The sequence below is a fragment of the Sus scrofa genome, chromosome 13 (assembly GCF_000003025.6).
Source record: "Sus scrofa isolate TJ Tabasco breed Duroc chromosome 13, Sscrofa11.1, whole genome shotgun sequence".
Taxonomy (NCBI): Eukaryota; Metazoa; Chordata; class Mammalia; order Artiodactyla; family Suidae; genus Sus; species Sus scrofa.
This window is the reverse complement of record NC_010455.5, coordinates 57,024,386-57,039,705: the sequence shown is the minus strand read 5'-3', so window position 1 is coordinate 57,039,705 and position 15,320 is coordinate 57,024,386. Positions and strand designations below refer to the sequence as shown.

Genomic DNA, 15,320 nt, shown 5'->3' with positions numbered 1-15,320 from the left:
TCCCTTCATCACTTTAAATATAGTATGCCACTCCCTTTTGGCCTGCGGAGTTTCCATGTAAAGTCTTATGGGAATGTCTGATAGTCTTATGGGAGTTCCCTTTATGTTATTTTTTGCTTTTCCTTTACTTCTAATATTCTTTTTAATTTTTTTTAATTTTTTTTTTTATTTTTGACTGCACCTATGGCATGTGGAAGTTCCCAAGTCAGGGACTGAAACCACATAACAGCAGTGACCCCAGCTCACTGCAGTGACAACACTGGATCCTCAACCTACTGCACTACAAAGGAACTCCTAATATTCTCTTTTTATCCTTAATTTTTGTCATTTTAATTTCTATGTATCTTTTTATGTTTCCCTTTAGATTAATGTTGTATGGGACTCCCTGGGCTTCCTGGACTTAGATGTCTCTTTCCTTTCCTAGTTTAGGGACGTTTTCAGGTACCATGTCTTCAAATATTTTCTAAATTTCGCTCTCTCTTCTTCTTCTATCACCCCTGTAATGCAAATATTAGTGTGTTTGATGTTGTTCCAAAGGTCTCTTCATTTCTTTTCATTCTTTCATTTTTCTATTCAGCATCAGTGATTTCCATTATTTTGTCTTTCAGGTTGCTGATTTGTTCTTCTGTAACATTTAGTCTACTGTTGATTATTTATAGCATGTTTTTAATTTCAGTTATTGTATTCTTCATCTGTGTTTTTTCTGCATATTTTCTCTTTGTTAAAAACTTTAAACTTCTTGCTCTGTGCATCAGTTCCTCTCCTGAATTATTTTCTCATTTTCATAATCACCATACCAAACTCTTTCTTTGGGAGATTATCTATCTGCACTTCTCTTAGTTCTTCTGAGATTTATCTTATTCCTTCATCTGGAATGTGTTCCTCTGTTGCCTCATTTTTTTCCTTAGCTTCACTGTGGCATGTAGAAGTTCCAAGGCCAGGAATCAAACCCACTCCACAACTGGCATATGAACACTGAGGTATGTGGAATGATTGGCCAATAGGACCTGCTGTATAGTACAGAGAACTCTACCCAGTATTCTGTGATCATCTATGTGGGAAAAGAGTCTGAAAGCGAATGAATGTGCATGTATAACTGAATCACTTTGTTGCACAGCAGAAATTATCACAACATTGTATATGTACTATATTTCAATAAAACTTTAAAAATGAAAAAGAAAAAAAAAATCCACAGCACAACAGTGACCTGAGCCACAGCAGTGACAGTGCTGGATCCTTATTCTGCTGAGTGACCAGGAAACTCCTATTGTTTTGTATTTTTATGTATCTGATAGTTTGGCTATATTTCCTGACTTTGGAGAAGTGGCCTTTTGTAGGAGACATTGTACACATCCCAGAACTGCATTCCCCTCTCATCTCCAGACCTATATGCTGTAGGGGTTCCCCCCTGAGGGCTGCAGGGATTCTTCTGTTATCAGGCTGACTATGTGGGAGGCCTGGTAGGCTTAGTTGTCTCCTGATCCGGTTGGTTGCCAGACCCTGCCTCATGTGGAGGCCTTTGGTTGCTGATTTTGTGGAACCAGGTCACAATGTGGCTGACTGAAGAACTCCAGAGGATTTCAAGGCTAGTGCTGGCTCATTGTTGTGCAGAGTCAAGGTCCAGAAGACTCCAGTGCAATTGCCTGCCCACTAGTATATGAGGCCAAATCTTAGGGTTAGTGCCAGCCTACTAGTGGACAGAGCCGGTTACTGGAGTCTGGTTGCAGGTTCCATGGGTCCCAGAGCTGGTTTTGGATAGCTGGGGGTGGGAAACACAGTTGGTATGGGGCCTGGGGTGTCTCAAAGCTTGTGTTGGCCTGCTGGTGAGTAGGGCCTCTGCCCAACTAGTCCCAGAGCAGGGTCTGCTGGTAGCTATGCTGTGTCCACCAGATCCAGGATTGTCATTTTCTTTTGTTTGGTGTCCACACCTTAGTGGTCGAAGCTGGTCCATAAGTGAGAAGAGCCTTCTTGGAAGGCAGCATTGGGGGCCAGAGCTTCTATGGTTGGTGCCTGTCTACTGGTGGGTAATGTTAGAGCTTGTTCCTGGGCTCTCTGGTGGGCCGTGTCCAGAGACAGCTGTAGGCTCAGTGAGTCTTAGAGAAGTCTCTCTAATTACGAGTGGGTTTCGATTACTGCCCATTTAGTTGCCTGGCCTGATGCATCCAAGCAGTGGTTTCTATAGGCTATTGGGCCAGGGTGGGGCTGGGTCCTGGGGCTAATAGGCTAGAGGGAGAATTCCACAATGGCACTTAGCAGCACCACTGTCCCCATGGTAGAAGGAACTTCCAAGAATGGCTGCTATCTGTTTGTCTCCAGGGTGAGCTGTGGTTCCCCCCTGACTTTCTGGGAGAGTCTCCAGAATCAGCAAGTAAGTCTAACCCAGGATCCTCTATTTACTGCTTCTGCCCTGGGTTCACGAGTGTATGAGAATTTGTGCGCCCTTTACAAATGAAACCTCTATGCCCCCACCCCTCTGCATGTCCCCAGAGTAAGCCCCATAGGACTTCAAAGCCAAGTGCTCTGGAATCTCTTCTTCCTGATGCAGGACCCCTCGGCTGAGGAGACTGACCTAGGGTTCAGATTATCCACTCCTTGAAGAGAACCTCTGTAGTGTAATTATTTTTCCAGTTTGTGGGTTACCCAGGAACATGAGACATGACTGTATCACCGGCCCACCCCTCCAATCCATCTTGTTGAGGTTTGTATTTCATGCCTTTAGTTGTAGAAAATCTTTTCTGATAGTTTCCAGTCTCTCATCAACGGTTATTCTGCAAATGTGGTGATTTTGATGTGCCTTGTGAGAAGGTGAGCTCAGGGTCTTTCTACTCTGCCTTCTTGTCTCATCTCTCCCAGGTCAATAAATTTAAATGAATAAATTAGGTTTTTCCCTTACTATTTATTATTTCCCATTTTGTGCTTTAGCTCACTCATTTACCCAATAACTATTTATTAGGATCTATTACATGTTGGGACCAATTCTGGATGTCAGAGCAGTGTTGCTTTTCTCATGGGGCTAATGCGTGGTGGAAACCAAGAAGGAAAAAAATTCATAAAAATGTAAATAGTATTTACACTGCTTTGAAGAAATAAGAATAATATAATAGCACTTGATTACTTTAGAGTTGGTAATCAGAAACATCTTCTATGAAGAAGTGAACTTTAAACAGACCATAATCCAGTTTATATAAGATTTGGGAGAACATTTCAGCAGAAAGAACAGCAAGTGCAAATGTCATTAGCATTTTGGTGGGTCCCAGAAACACATAGAAGGTTGGAGTGGCCAGAGCATAGCTTTGCATAGGAAAAACATGTGAAGTATGGTGAGTACATTAAGCAGGTTAGTAAGGGAGCTCATATATGGTCATGTGGTTAGGAATTTGGAATTTTGGCTAAGTTAACTGAGAAACTACTAATATAATCTGACTTATACTTTGTAAAGATCCCTGGGATTATTTTACAGATTTAACCTAGTTGTGGAAGTCTTGGGAGGTTTCCCTCAAGAAATGATATTAAACTTTAAAGCAGATTAGTGATTCTGTGAAGGAAAAAATAAGAAATTTAAGGGGTTCCTGCCAAATACTTGGAGCTGGTAGAAGATGAGTCTCAACCTGAATTCTTTAATAGCAGAAACTGCAGGAATCAGTATATGGAGGACTAATTTATGAGAGAATACAATCCTAATAAATTAGTATTAGGTATGAGGGAAGGGGAGAATGAGACAGAGGGAAAGGGAAAAATAATAGAAAATGTGCTATTCAGTGCAAATAATTGCTCTAATCTTTGGAACTGTCCTGTGTAAGGGAGGTGGGAGGGGACATGGGAAAAGAGAGAAGGTTGGAATTTATGCATCAGTTTCCTTCTCTTATTATAAACCTTTGCTCCATGGGGTTTTGCTCCATGCTTACAAGTTGAGCAAGAATATGCAGGAGGCAGGGTTCCATGGGATCTCATGCTAGAGTGACCAGGGAAAAGTTTTCATGAAGAGATTCATCATGAGCACTCCCCTTAATCTCCACCTGCATTTAGTCAGCTGCACTTTGTGCAGAGCCGCTCACTCCAGGAGGGGCTGGTACAAAACAGACAATACCTAGAGTGTCCAAAGCAGAGCAGAAGAGGGGTTTGATGTAATCATTATGACTGGAATGGAGAGAGGAAGGGAGGGAAAAATGGTCATAATGGGACTTGGGAGCTTAACAGGGGTCTGACCATGCCGGATATTCAGACTAGTTGAAGATCCTTGTCACTGTCTTAAGAGCAATGGAAAGTCATTTGGGGGCATCTGACTAGGGAAATAGCATGAACAGATCTGTATTTCAAATATCACCCTGACTTTATAGTGGAGAACATATTGGATGGGTAGACAATGGGCACAGAAAGACAAATGGGCATCAAAGTGGACCAGCTAAAGTACTCACAGGGCAGAGCAGTGGGCATATTTAGGATATACATAGGCAATAATATCAACAGAATTTAGTGATAGGTTGAGCATGGGGGAAGGGAGAAAGCTTGGTATGAAGGATGATGCTAGCTTTATGACTTGAGTACTCAGATCGATTCTGTTGCTTAAAATGAGTGAACTGTACAATTGGTGACAGCTGAACAGCTTTGGAAAGGAAAAATTATGCATTCACTTTTGAAACACTGAGTATGAAATCTCTCTCAGTCACCAGAGAGCAGATGTCAAGTAAGAAGCCATATATGAAAAACTTCAGATGTAGGAATAAGTCGGGGGTAAAAATACTTTGAAGTCATCATTCGGCATATGACAAGCAAAGCCTTGGATGGATGTGACACACACTTAGGGAGACAAGAGTGGAAAAAAGACTAAGATTGAATCTGCAAAAAACTCCAAGATATAGTAAGTTTGAGTTGCATATTTTCTTCCTGGGGAAATGCAAATTTCCACATTTATCAATTTAACTCAGATACTGCTTTTTAAATTGCATATATTCAACTGTTTTATACATATAGTTCTACTTGTTTTCCATTTTATGTTCTGACCACATATCTTAAAACCAAGATGTTTCTAAACATGATTAATAAGCCAGCTATAAACTCAAACTCACCTGTATATTTCTAAGAGGAGTGAGAGATAAAAAAAATACTGACGTAAACTACTTAGTACACATAGAAACTTTTTAAAAATCACAATTTTCAATAGCTTGTCTGCTGTCCCAATTATCCACTAGCCTTATATGAAGGCAGAGCATATTGAATGTTTTCTTACAAAGCAATACTTCTACATTGTTCTAAAATCAATCAGATAAATATACCTTTATCTTAATTTTATATTTATCATGAATAGTGCTTACTGGCATATTACAATTTGCAGATATTGATACTATTAAATATTCTATTTCTAAAAACAGTTGTTCAAATCAAAATACTTTATACCTCATTTATACTCTACTAATTTATACTTCATTTATAGGTATTCCAGGATCATAGCAACTGAAGATAAGGTTGATATATAAATTCTGGTTCTTCTTATCTGGATAGAAAAGAATACAAACATTTTTAGAGTACATGAAGTTGAATGTTTATTTGGAAAGTTGAATTCTTGTATACTGAAAATATTTTTAAACCATACATATTCATAAGCGCAATACAAACACCACCTACAATACAAACACATTTTAAAGTTCTACTGTGAATATTAATCTAAGCCAAAAAAATCAGATAAACGAGTTATACATACCTTTTATCTCTTTTGATGATGTAATCAAACAATTTAAGATATAAAACAAAGTAAGCTTTGGCTCAACCCTACTTATTTTACCATGGGAATACTAGAATGTACACTACCACAGATTACAAACCTAATCCCTTTATAATCAATTTGAAATTGTTACAAGAATCATATCTTAATGACATGTAAACATATTTAGGTTTTCAATTGGCAATTATGTTTTAAATGCTTAGAAAAAGACACCAACATTTCTCATTATTGTTCTCTTTAGTTCATCTCTTCCATTAATATAAAATAGGAAAAATATTGAGACTTCCAGCATAATTTCATTGTGCTTTACACTTTTATAAACATGGGTACATCTAAAATATCAGATGCCTTTATACCAATGGAATAAATCCACCAAATTCACATTTTCTTATAAATACACATGCAAAATTAGTGAAAAACACTTTTGTATAGCAAAGACCCTGCTTAATTTTTTTCTGATTAGTAATTTTTGATGGCATGTGCAAATTGTACTGCTCATTGAACAGCAGATTTATTTTACTTCCTGTAGATTTGTTTCTCTATAAAAATATATTTATGTGTTCCAAGGAAAAAAGTTGAGTTGGTATATGTGCAGTGACTTTGACACATCATTAATTACAGGATTGTTTATGAAGTGAAAAGGCATCTTAGCTTTTATCATTTTCAAATTTTTTTTCATAAAAAAGAACACCCTGTGACAGAGATAAGGTAACTGAGATAATTGTTAGCACTTTAGAGTTGAGATAGTTTGAAGCAAAGGGGTCAAGCAACTCAATGTTTATGTACAAAATCAGTGCTGGAACCAGGAAGAGAACTCAGATTTTCCCAACCCTTGGACAGGTCTCTATGAATTTACCCCCACCCAAAATCCTTGAGATTATATACAATCTATTATATTAAAATGATAGACAGTACACTAGAGAAAGTTAACCGTGGACCTATTCCTTCTGTGAAGATTCCCAGTAGAAACCAAACAGTACTGAGAAAAGGTAATAGAACATGATAGCTGAATGCAGACTTAAAGCCATCTTCTATTTCAAATCCATAAATTTTGGACATTCAGAAAATATGACCAGGAACATCCTTATTACTCAATTTAAAGGGAAGTCAAAAATCTAGGAAGATCAAACATTCCATTATTTGTGTTAACTTCTGACTTAAAGGTAACTAAATTTATAATAAATTTATTCTTAGTGCTTTTTGGAGATTATGCCCAAACTGCATGATTCTGTTAAAATCTTTCTAGCTGATGATAATGAAGAAGAACTAGAATACTAGTGGAACGAAACTGAGAACGTCGGTCGCATCGAGAGCTGAGTACCAGAGATTCCTCCCAGGTAAGTCAAAACACGATTCTTCCTTCAGAAAAGTTGTGCCTTAATATCAGATGGGAATAAAGCTCAAGGTGCCCTGATGGGTATGTGGGTCCTCGTACTCACATAAGAACCACAATGGTTTCCCTCTTTGGAAATTCTTACTTCAGAAGGGTGGTCAGGTCCTGAACCCATCAAGTATTGTTTTAAGTAGGACATTCTTTTGCTGCCTATGTGTTTTGGAGGACACATGAGGATCAAGATGATAATGAGATATTCCATACGGATTACTGCATGGACCATTATACATATCTTTCATTTTGGTCCACAAGAAAGAGAGTGGGCTACATCACTGAAGTCAAGGATATAACAATATACACCCATTGGTAAAGGTAAGAAAATAAAACCTGCATGTCAATTTCATTTAAACATAATTAATAATATTGTGATTTAAAGATTAAAAAAAAAAGTCTCCATAAAATGAGAAGCTCAACACTGGATTTTACTGACATGCATGCATAGCCCTTCATACTATTTCTAAACCATTTTCATGTACAATTTTAGAAGGACTAGTAGCTTACATGCCAGGAAATAAATTCCCTGAATTTGTACTGGCTTTGACAGAATGAGAACATAGAAAACAATCCCACCCTGAAGATGTTTAAAATGCAATAGAGGCAAACCTGTGTAAATGAATTTCCACTGTAAATCATATTTCTTTGGGGGCTAGGATAGGAGTACCCTCCACAACAAAAATGTATTTTGAAAAATATGAAAACATTCCCCTCAATATTTATATGATATTTTATTTTGAGACTGTTGGAAAAGCACGTAAGAACAAAATCCAAATGCTTTGTACAAAGTGTTTGGTTTGGGAACCTAATGTTATTGGCTGCAGCTCTGGGATGATGGAAAACGTTGTATTACTATATACTCTAGCTGTACAGACATGCCTGTTAATGTTCTTTTCTCACTTTAAAATAAAACAATCTCTATTTAAAACTGTGTTAAATATTAACATAATATATACAATGCATTCATGAAATAGATGGAGCATACCATTGCACAAACATAAAAGGTAAAAGCAGTCCATTTAGAAATAGCTCCTAGACCCCACATCAAGGACCTCTCCTGCCTGTTCTTTCATAAGATAACCTTCTGACCACTGCTTCCTTTGCCACTGAACTGAGTCCAAAAACAACCCCAGAAACATATGTATAGATGTCATAATGGAGAGAAATTATAAATTCATTTTGAAACTGAAAAGTTTAGAATTCTCTTTAAGCACAGCCATCTCTGGCAAAGAATTAGGAGCTCAATAAATACTAATGGATTGTTCACCTAAGACCTCTGCTACTAAAATTTTAAATAATACATTTAGACTGTATATATTCAATGAACTGTTTTCATAAGACATTCATATTCCTCTTGATATTTTAAATAGCCAGTTGGCTTACCATCTTTTAACCTGTCATGAAGCAGTCACGAAGACAGTTCTCAGACTGAATACACAAGTGCATACAGAGAAAACCCACAAGGTAGCAACATCTATGCAAACAGAGTGAAGAGTAAAATCAGGCAAATACTGAGTACACTGGATGGATACTTTGGATTCAGTTGAGGTGAATCTAAATACAGGATTTGCTTTGTGTTCTGCATTTTGAGCACCTGAAAAAACAAAAACAAAAAACATAGGCGTGTAGTGCTAGGCATTTTATTTTTTCAAGGCAATGCTGTTTTTCTCAATTGCAGGATGTTTGAACCGGGGATGACATCTTCAGCCAATATGTTTCTAATCCTATAAGAAAGTTCTTACTCTCTTAAGCAGATAAATATGGAAAGTTGGTGTGAACCACTGATTTATTTAAATGTGTTGTGTTTATGCTCGGAGCGGAAATGTTGCTGTAGAACTTCCATTGCTTTCCACAGATCCTTTCTCCTTAGATCCAGCGTAAGCGCCAATAAATGACCCATCTTCATTGAATAGACCATGGTCACCTTCCCCGTACTCAACCAAGCTGTCGGCACTTTCTGTGACCTGCATATCCCTGTTAAGGGATCGTAGGCTTCCTTTGAGAGGTTTTTCATCACTGTCACTAGAAAATAAAAAAGAATAGTTCGACAAAATCTGAGACCTTCACGTAAAGCAAGACTCATGCAAAAGTGCTAACACGTCTTAAAATTTTCAAGCTATTCATATTAGCATTGAAGATGGATAAATCTTAAATGGCTCTTTCACAAATAAAGGTTTAACAAAATCAGTACCAATTTGTGTCATTATACGTAACTGAGAAGCTATTTTCTATTATTCACAACAGTACTGCTTCCCTTAAAAACTGAGGAATGCAGAAAATTCAATGTGTTGATGTACACAGAGAACAAATGTTACCTCCTTGGCTTTCACAAACTTTTGGAACTTCTGGACTCCAGTCTCAAACTTCCATCATTACATTTTTTTTTTTTTAAGAGCCACACCTTTGGCATATGAAAGTTCTTGGGCTAGTGGTTGAATTGGAGCTGCAGCTGCAGGCCTATACCACAGCCATGGCGAGACTGGATCCGAGTGGCATCTGCAAGCTATGTCAGGGCCTGCAGCAATGAGGGATCCTTAACCCAATGACAGAGGCCAACATCCTCATGGAGACAATATTAGGTCCTTAACCTGTTGAGCTATGATGGGAACTCCTCAGTCTTTACTTTTGATCCTTCATGTTCCAAAATGTCATTCCAAATATATCTCTTTTGTTTAGGTAAATTAATCAAATCGTGTTTCTTGAAACCAAAGAACTTTCTTCAATATTGTTTATGAATTCATGTTTGTTAAATTAAAAGATGAAATGGCTAGCACTTTTAGAATAAATATGGTAAGTATCCTGTATTGATGATTTGGGTTTTATTCTTCAACAAAAGCAACCTTGAGTAAGTAAAATATCCATTGAGATATAGGCTTTTAAATTTCTGAATGAAGATTTTTTTTTACTACCAACTTTGACCACATTATAAAGCTGTATACCAAGCTAAAAGATTTTATAAAATTTTAAAAAGGAATAACTTAGAAAAAATACATGTAGTATGTGATTAGCATAGGAAAGTTTGTAGTAGTCATTGGTACTCTTCTTCAAATAGGTCCATTACCAGAAACTAGAAGGATGAGAATTCATGTTATATAGTTATCTCCTGGGATAACCTGGAGACAAGTAATTTTCCTGATGAACATGCAATTTTGGGGAAAGATGATGGAAACTATTAAATACTCTAAAAAAATGCCAGGTGAGAAATACTGCAGAGCATGATTTTACCTGTCTTTTAAAAGAAGCAGCAGATCATGAGGATATCCATTTTGAATAAGGCATTATCTTAGTTTTTTCCTTATAAAAATCAAACTAGTAATAATTGTCTCTCAAAAGTATTTTAAACAGGTGCCATAGGTTCCCAATGATCCCTGCGTTGTGGGATTTGAGCCACCTTTTTCTAAATTGGTAAAATTTCAAGTTTTCTTTCTTTCTTTCCCTCCCTATACCCCTTCATGCTCCTTATTCTGGAAAAGTACCTAAAGTGATCTACTAAGAAATACAAATTGTAGAGAGGATGTTTACTAAGTGGAAAAAAGACAAATAAGTAGTGAAAGCAAAAGTAGAGCCTATATGGAGGCTCAGTTATACATCAGTTAACACAGGATAGCTAATCAGAATATTCTCTTTCCCTGATTATGGTAACAGATTCAGAGAGGGCACCTTCAGAGCCACTCCAGTCCTTTACTGGATATGAATCCTGGTCTCATGTGTGCTAAAAGCCATTTAAATCCAGAAACAGCAACGGCTCCCTTAGTGGCAATATACAGAGGACCTGACTGAAAACAACAGCATCCTAAACATGGACAGGTAAGAACAGAAGATGGTGGTGGAAAGATGGAGAGTGAGAAGTGTAACACATCCTCAAGGGCTACTTCAAACCAGACTTCTTGCAATTTCTCCTCTGTGTGGCATACTTTTATATCTTCACAAGTTTGGTCATGCTTTGCCCAGTAGTTAACAGTAACATAATTGCAACACAAACTTTTTCATCCTTTACAGCCTATCCTCCCTCCTTGGGATGAACTCTTACCAGAAGCCCGGTCAGGCAGCAAGAGTTGCTCCCTTTTCCACTCTCCGACTCCAATTACAGTTATTTGCATAGAGATCTTTTTTTTTTTTTTTTTCCCTCCTTTGCAGACTTGGTTCATCTTGCAGACATGCTTTGTGACTTAGTCACTTTGTAGGCACACAGAATACATGTTTATGGAAGTAAACTGAATACAACCTGGGTTCATCATGGCCAAACATGAGGAATGAGCTCAAGATGTTTGAGCTACTCCATTCAATCTCAACAAAAACAGTGTCTTTTGCATAACACCATTCAAGAAAAGTGTCCTAGGACACATTTCTACCTAGATAGCAGTTACACTCCCACCTCCACACACAGAAATTGGGTTGCTATCACTTAAGGAGGCCCTTCTTTTACAAAACGTCCTTTAAGCTTATCATCTGATAAATACGTATTGTGATTACATTTTTTAAAAGAACAAAATGTTTACCTGTATTCACCAAAGGTTTCATCTTTCACTGACTGAACTTCTGGATCTGGATGCAGATCTTCCTTTTCTTTCACTGAAAAAATAGAGAGGGGAAAGTAATACATGTAATTTTTAAAGACAGTGATGTTGAAGATGGATAATCAATGAAGAGATCAATGATCAAATTTTTGATACTAGTGAGTTAAGTTTTTGGGTGGGTTGTACCTATCACCCATCTGCTATTTGTTCAAACAAAAAAAAGAAAAAGGATGTTCTGGGTTGTCCTTATTTGTTATCAGAATTATAGCATGCTGCAGATCTACATGCAATTATTTAGTATTATGTTCATAGCACATCTTACTGTAAGCATTAAACTTACGGTCTCTTAATAAAAGAAATTACTACCTATACATTTTGCTATCCTAAACTTTGTGAACATGTCATTGGCTGATAGCAGATTTATGTCATTAAAGTAAATTACAAAGCCAATTATTTGTGTTTTCTCTCTCTCTTCAAAATTGCCTCAATAATCAGAATATTCAGATCTATAATGACATAGACTAAATTAGATTTATTCTGAATAGTGGGGTACAGGACATGGAAGCTTTTGCTTCACTCCACTAGGAAACCTCAAACTAAAATCTCTTCGTGGCACCTTTTGAAGTTTTCAGTTAACTACCTCAAGCATTCATTAGTCATTGCAAATCTAATTCATAAAAAAATATAATTCATAATAATACATACTTCAAAAGAAAAAAGTGGTATCTCTATTTGCAAATGTTTTTATGTAACTTTACAAAAAAATTAGAAATAATTCATTTTACTGTTTGATATTCATAATGGGTTCCCAAAAAAAGTATTTGCTGGATGAATCATAAGCCAATAAACATTTCCACACTTATTTGAACATCAACAAACTAAAGCACTGGGATCTAAATCTTTTTTTCTTTTTGGGTCCTCAGGTGTGGCATATCGAATTTCCCAAGCTAGGGGTCAAATCAGAGCTACAGCTGCCAGCCTACACCACAGCCACAGCAATGCCAGATCCCTAACCCACTGAGCAAGGCCAGGGATTGAACCCACATCCTCATGGATCCAAATAAGGTTAGTTACCACTCATCCATGAGGGGAACTCCCTGTATCAAAGCATCATGAATACTGAACAATAATAGTAACAATGACAACAACATAATACGTATATATGAATAAGATAAATTTGGAAATTGAAATCAAAGCCAAACATTATATTAACTAGGATGGTTTTTGTATTTTATGTACCATTAATTCAAGAGGAAGTATATTTATATATGTCATGGTATTAAGAAATGCTTTCCCAGCAGTGGTCAAGTCTAACACAGTTGACTACTGGAGCCAGTACTATTAGACAGTACCACTGCAAAAAATCTCTGGGTCATGAACATGCAGAGAGGCATTCTATAAATCAGTCTTTCTTCTTAAAACATTAAAATATTTGTGTGTGATTCAGTAAATAGGTCTTCCTAACATTTGTGATATTTTAGAGATCAAAATAGAAGCTTGGAAGTATTTACTTGCCTCAGAAGAGCCTATATGTGCTGGAAACTAGAAAAGAAGTAACAACCTGGAGATAATATTCTAGATTATACATATTCCCTTCGGTAAGTTTTTTTTTCCTCTCAATGTGCTGCTAATATAAATGACTTAAATGTGTAATTTTAAAAAAATCAAAAATGTCTCTGAAGAAGACCTCTTAGAAATCAGAATTTACTAAATTAAAACCAAAGTCATATTAAGAAACGACTTTACCTGAGTACTTTCCACCTTTGTTCCTCTTCACAAAGCAAACAGTTAACAGTATTAGTGTGAGAAGAGCAATCGCACACATCAATCCAATAAACCAGCCTTGAGTGGAGATGTCATCATACAACCCAGCATATTCTGTGGTACAAAGAGAAGTCACACCTTGAAACTAGTAAGTTTTTTTTTTTTTTTTGGAGTTATGCCCCTTTGGGGGAAATTAAACATCATTTTTAAAGATACAAAATAGGAGTTCCCATCGTGGCACAGTGGTTAACGAATCCGACTAGGAACCATGAGGTTGCGGGTTCAGTCCCTGCCCTTGCTCAGTGGGTTAATGATCCGGCGTTGCCGTGAGCTGTGGTGTAGGTTGCAGACGCGTCTCGGATCCCGTGTTTCTGTGGCTCTGGCATAGGCCAGTGGCTACAGCTCTGATTCGACCCCTAGCCTGGGAACCTCCATATGCCGCGAGAGCGGCCCAAAGAAATAGCAAAAAAAAAAAGACAAAAAAAATTTAAAAAATAAATAAATAAATAAAGGCACAAAATAGCATCAATTTTATTTTTCCATTGAGTGACCCTAAAGGGAATGTGATATGAGAGATATTTCATTGGAAGAATATCGATAAATCATTTATTTATTATTTAGAAAGGGTCACCTCAAATATATTTGATTCTCAGGAAGAAAACCATAGGTAAAGAGCAGAGATAGATCAAGTTAAATATAGTCACAGCAGCAGGCAAGCAAAAGCACAAGCTGCCTTGGTTACATGCAGATGGCTATAGCGATTCCGGAGTTTTTATTTTTGTTTTTCTTCTTAGTTTATGTTATTAACATGTGTTAGTAGCAGACATTTTCAGACAACTACTCTGGTAAAAACCATAAGGAATAATAAGTTGGATACTGGTGAAACATTTTTCATTTTGATAATTTTAAAATGCTGTGCCAGAGTTCCAGCCATGGCTTAGCAGAAATGAAACTGACTAGCATCCATGAGGACCTACGTTTGATCCCTGGCTTTGCTCAGTGGGTTAAGGATCTGGCATTGCCATGATCTGTGGTGTAGGTTGCTGACATGGCTCTGATCCTGCCTTGCTGTGGCTGTGGCCTAGACCGGAAGCTACACCTCAGATCTGACCCCGAACCTGGGAACCTCCATTTGCATGGTGTGGCCCTAAAAAGACAAAAGACAAAATAAAATGCCATGACCAAATCAATTGAAACTATTGCTTTTACAGCTAATGTATTTCATATATTTATTTTTAATATAGGAAGTATATAAAATTCAATAATCTACAGAACAAAGATTTATTGTCTAAGATGGCTCCAAATAGAATCTCATTTCTCACCTCTCCCTCTTGTCTCAATTACATCTTCAAAAATGCTATTGTTATCAACCCAGTTCTTAGTCAATAGGCGAACTATATGTTCAGCTCCCGGCTCAATTGCCTCTACTGGGTGAATCTTTTGAGTAAGATTTACTCCTTCTGATATCTTCCCGACACTTTTACCTAAGAAATGTACAGTTAAATTATATGAATTGTCATCCTTGAAAAATAGGAAATTAAAGGTAAAAAAAGTACTGTTATCTGAGACGAATACGAGAGCCATCTGTAGCATTCTTCTCAGTTTTTCAATTATCAGAAGATCAAGAAAATCAACACTTCAAGATTTTCTTTTTGAATATGCTGAAATAGAGTAAATGAAATGAAACTAATGTATGTCCTCTTAAGATGACACACATACTGATGAAGTGATATTATAAATCTACCTGGTCACATGAATAATTTAAAAGCACACTTTGAAAAATTATGCCACATCGTTTTGTGCAATCTGGACTTTCACAAACCCAGCAGGAACTGAGTATGGCTGTTTTGGCCTATGACTGAAAGCATATGGCATTATAATCTTAATCCTGTGTTACTTCTTTTTGCCTTGGTTGTCCTCATAAATACTATTG

General features: G+C 37.0%; 1 protein-coding gene and 1 long non-coding RNA gene across 26 annotated transcripts in view; one reads left to right on the top strand and one right to left on the bottom strand.

Annotated features, from left to right (window-relative positions):
- On the top strand, positions 1,242-6,695 carry LOC110256276. The gene is made up of 2 exons (XR_002337636.1): positions 1,242-2,698; positions 4,664-6,695. It is a non-coding gene; the product is annotated as an uncharacterized LOC110256276 (long non-coding RNA).
- CHL1 (cell adhesion molecule L1 like) overlaps positions 5,515-15,320 on the bottom strand; it is a 229,883-nt gene continuing 220,077 nt past the window's right edge. For 17 of the 25 annotated variants that reach the window (XM_021069242.1, XM_021069241.1, XM_021069255.1 and 14 more), the window contains 4 exons: positions 14,710-14,871; positions 13,370-13,501; positions 11,606-11,678; positions 5,515-9,128 (listed from right to left, as the gene is read on the bottom strand). In XM_021069242.1, the coding sequence (XP_020924901.1) occupies positions 8,912-9,128; positions 11,606-11,678; positions 13,370-13,501; positions 14,710-14,871 (584 nt within the window). In that variant the 3' untranslated portion in view covers positions 5,515-8,911. The remainder of the gene's footprint in view (positions 9,129-11,605; positions 11,679-13,369; positions 13,502-14,709; positions 14,872-15,320) is intronic. The other 8 variants (XM_021069258.1, XM_021069259.1, XM_021069261.1 and 5 more) reach the window with 1 other exon arrangement.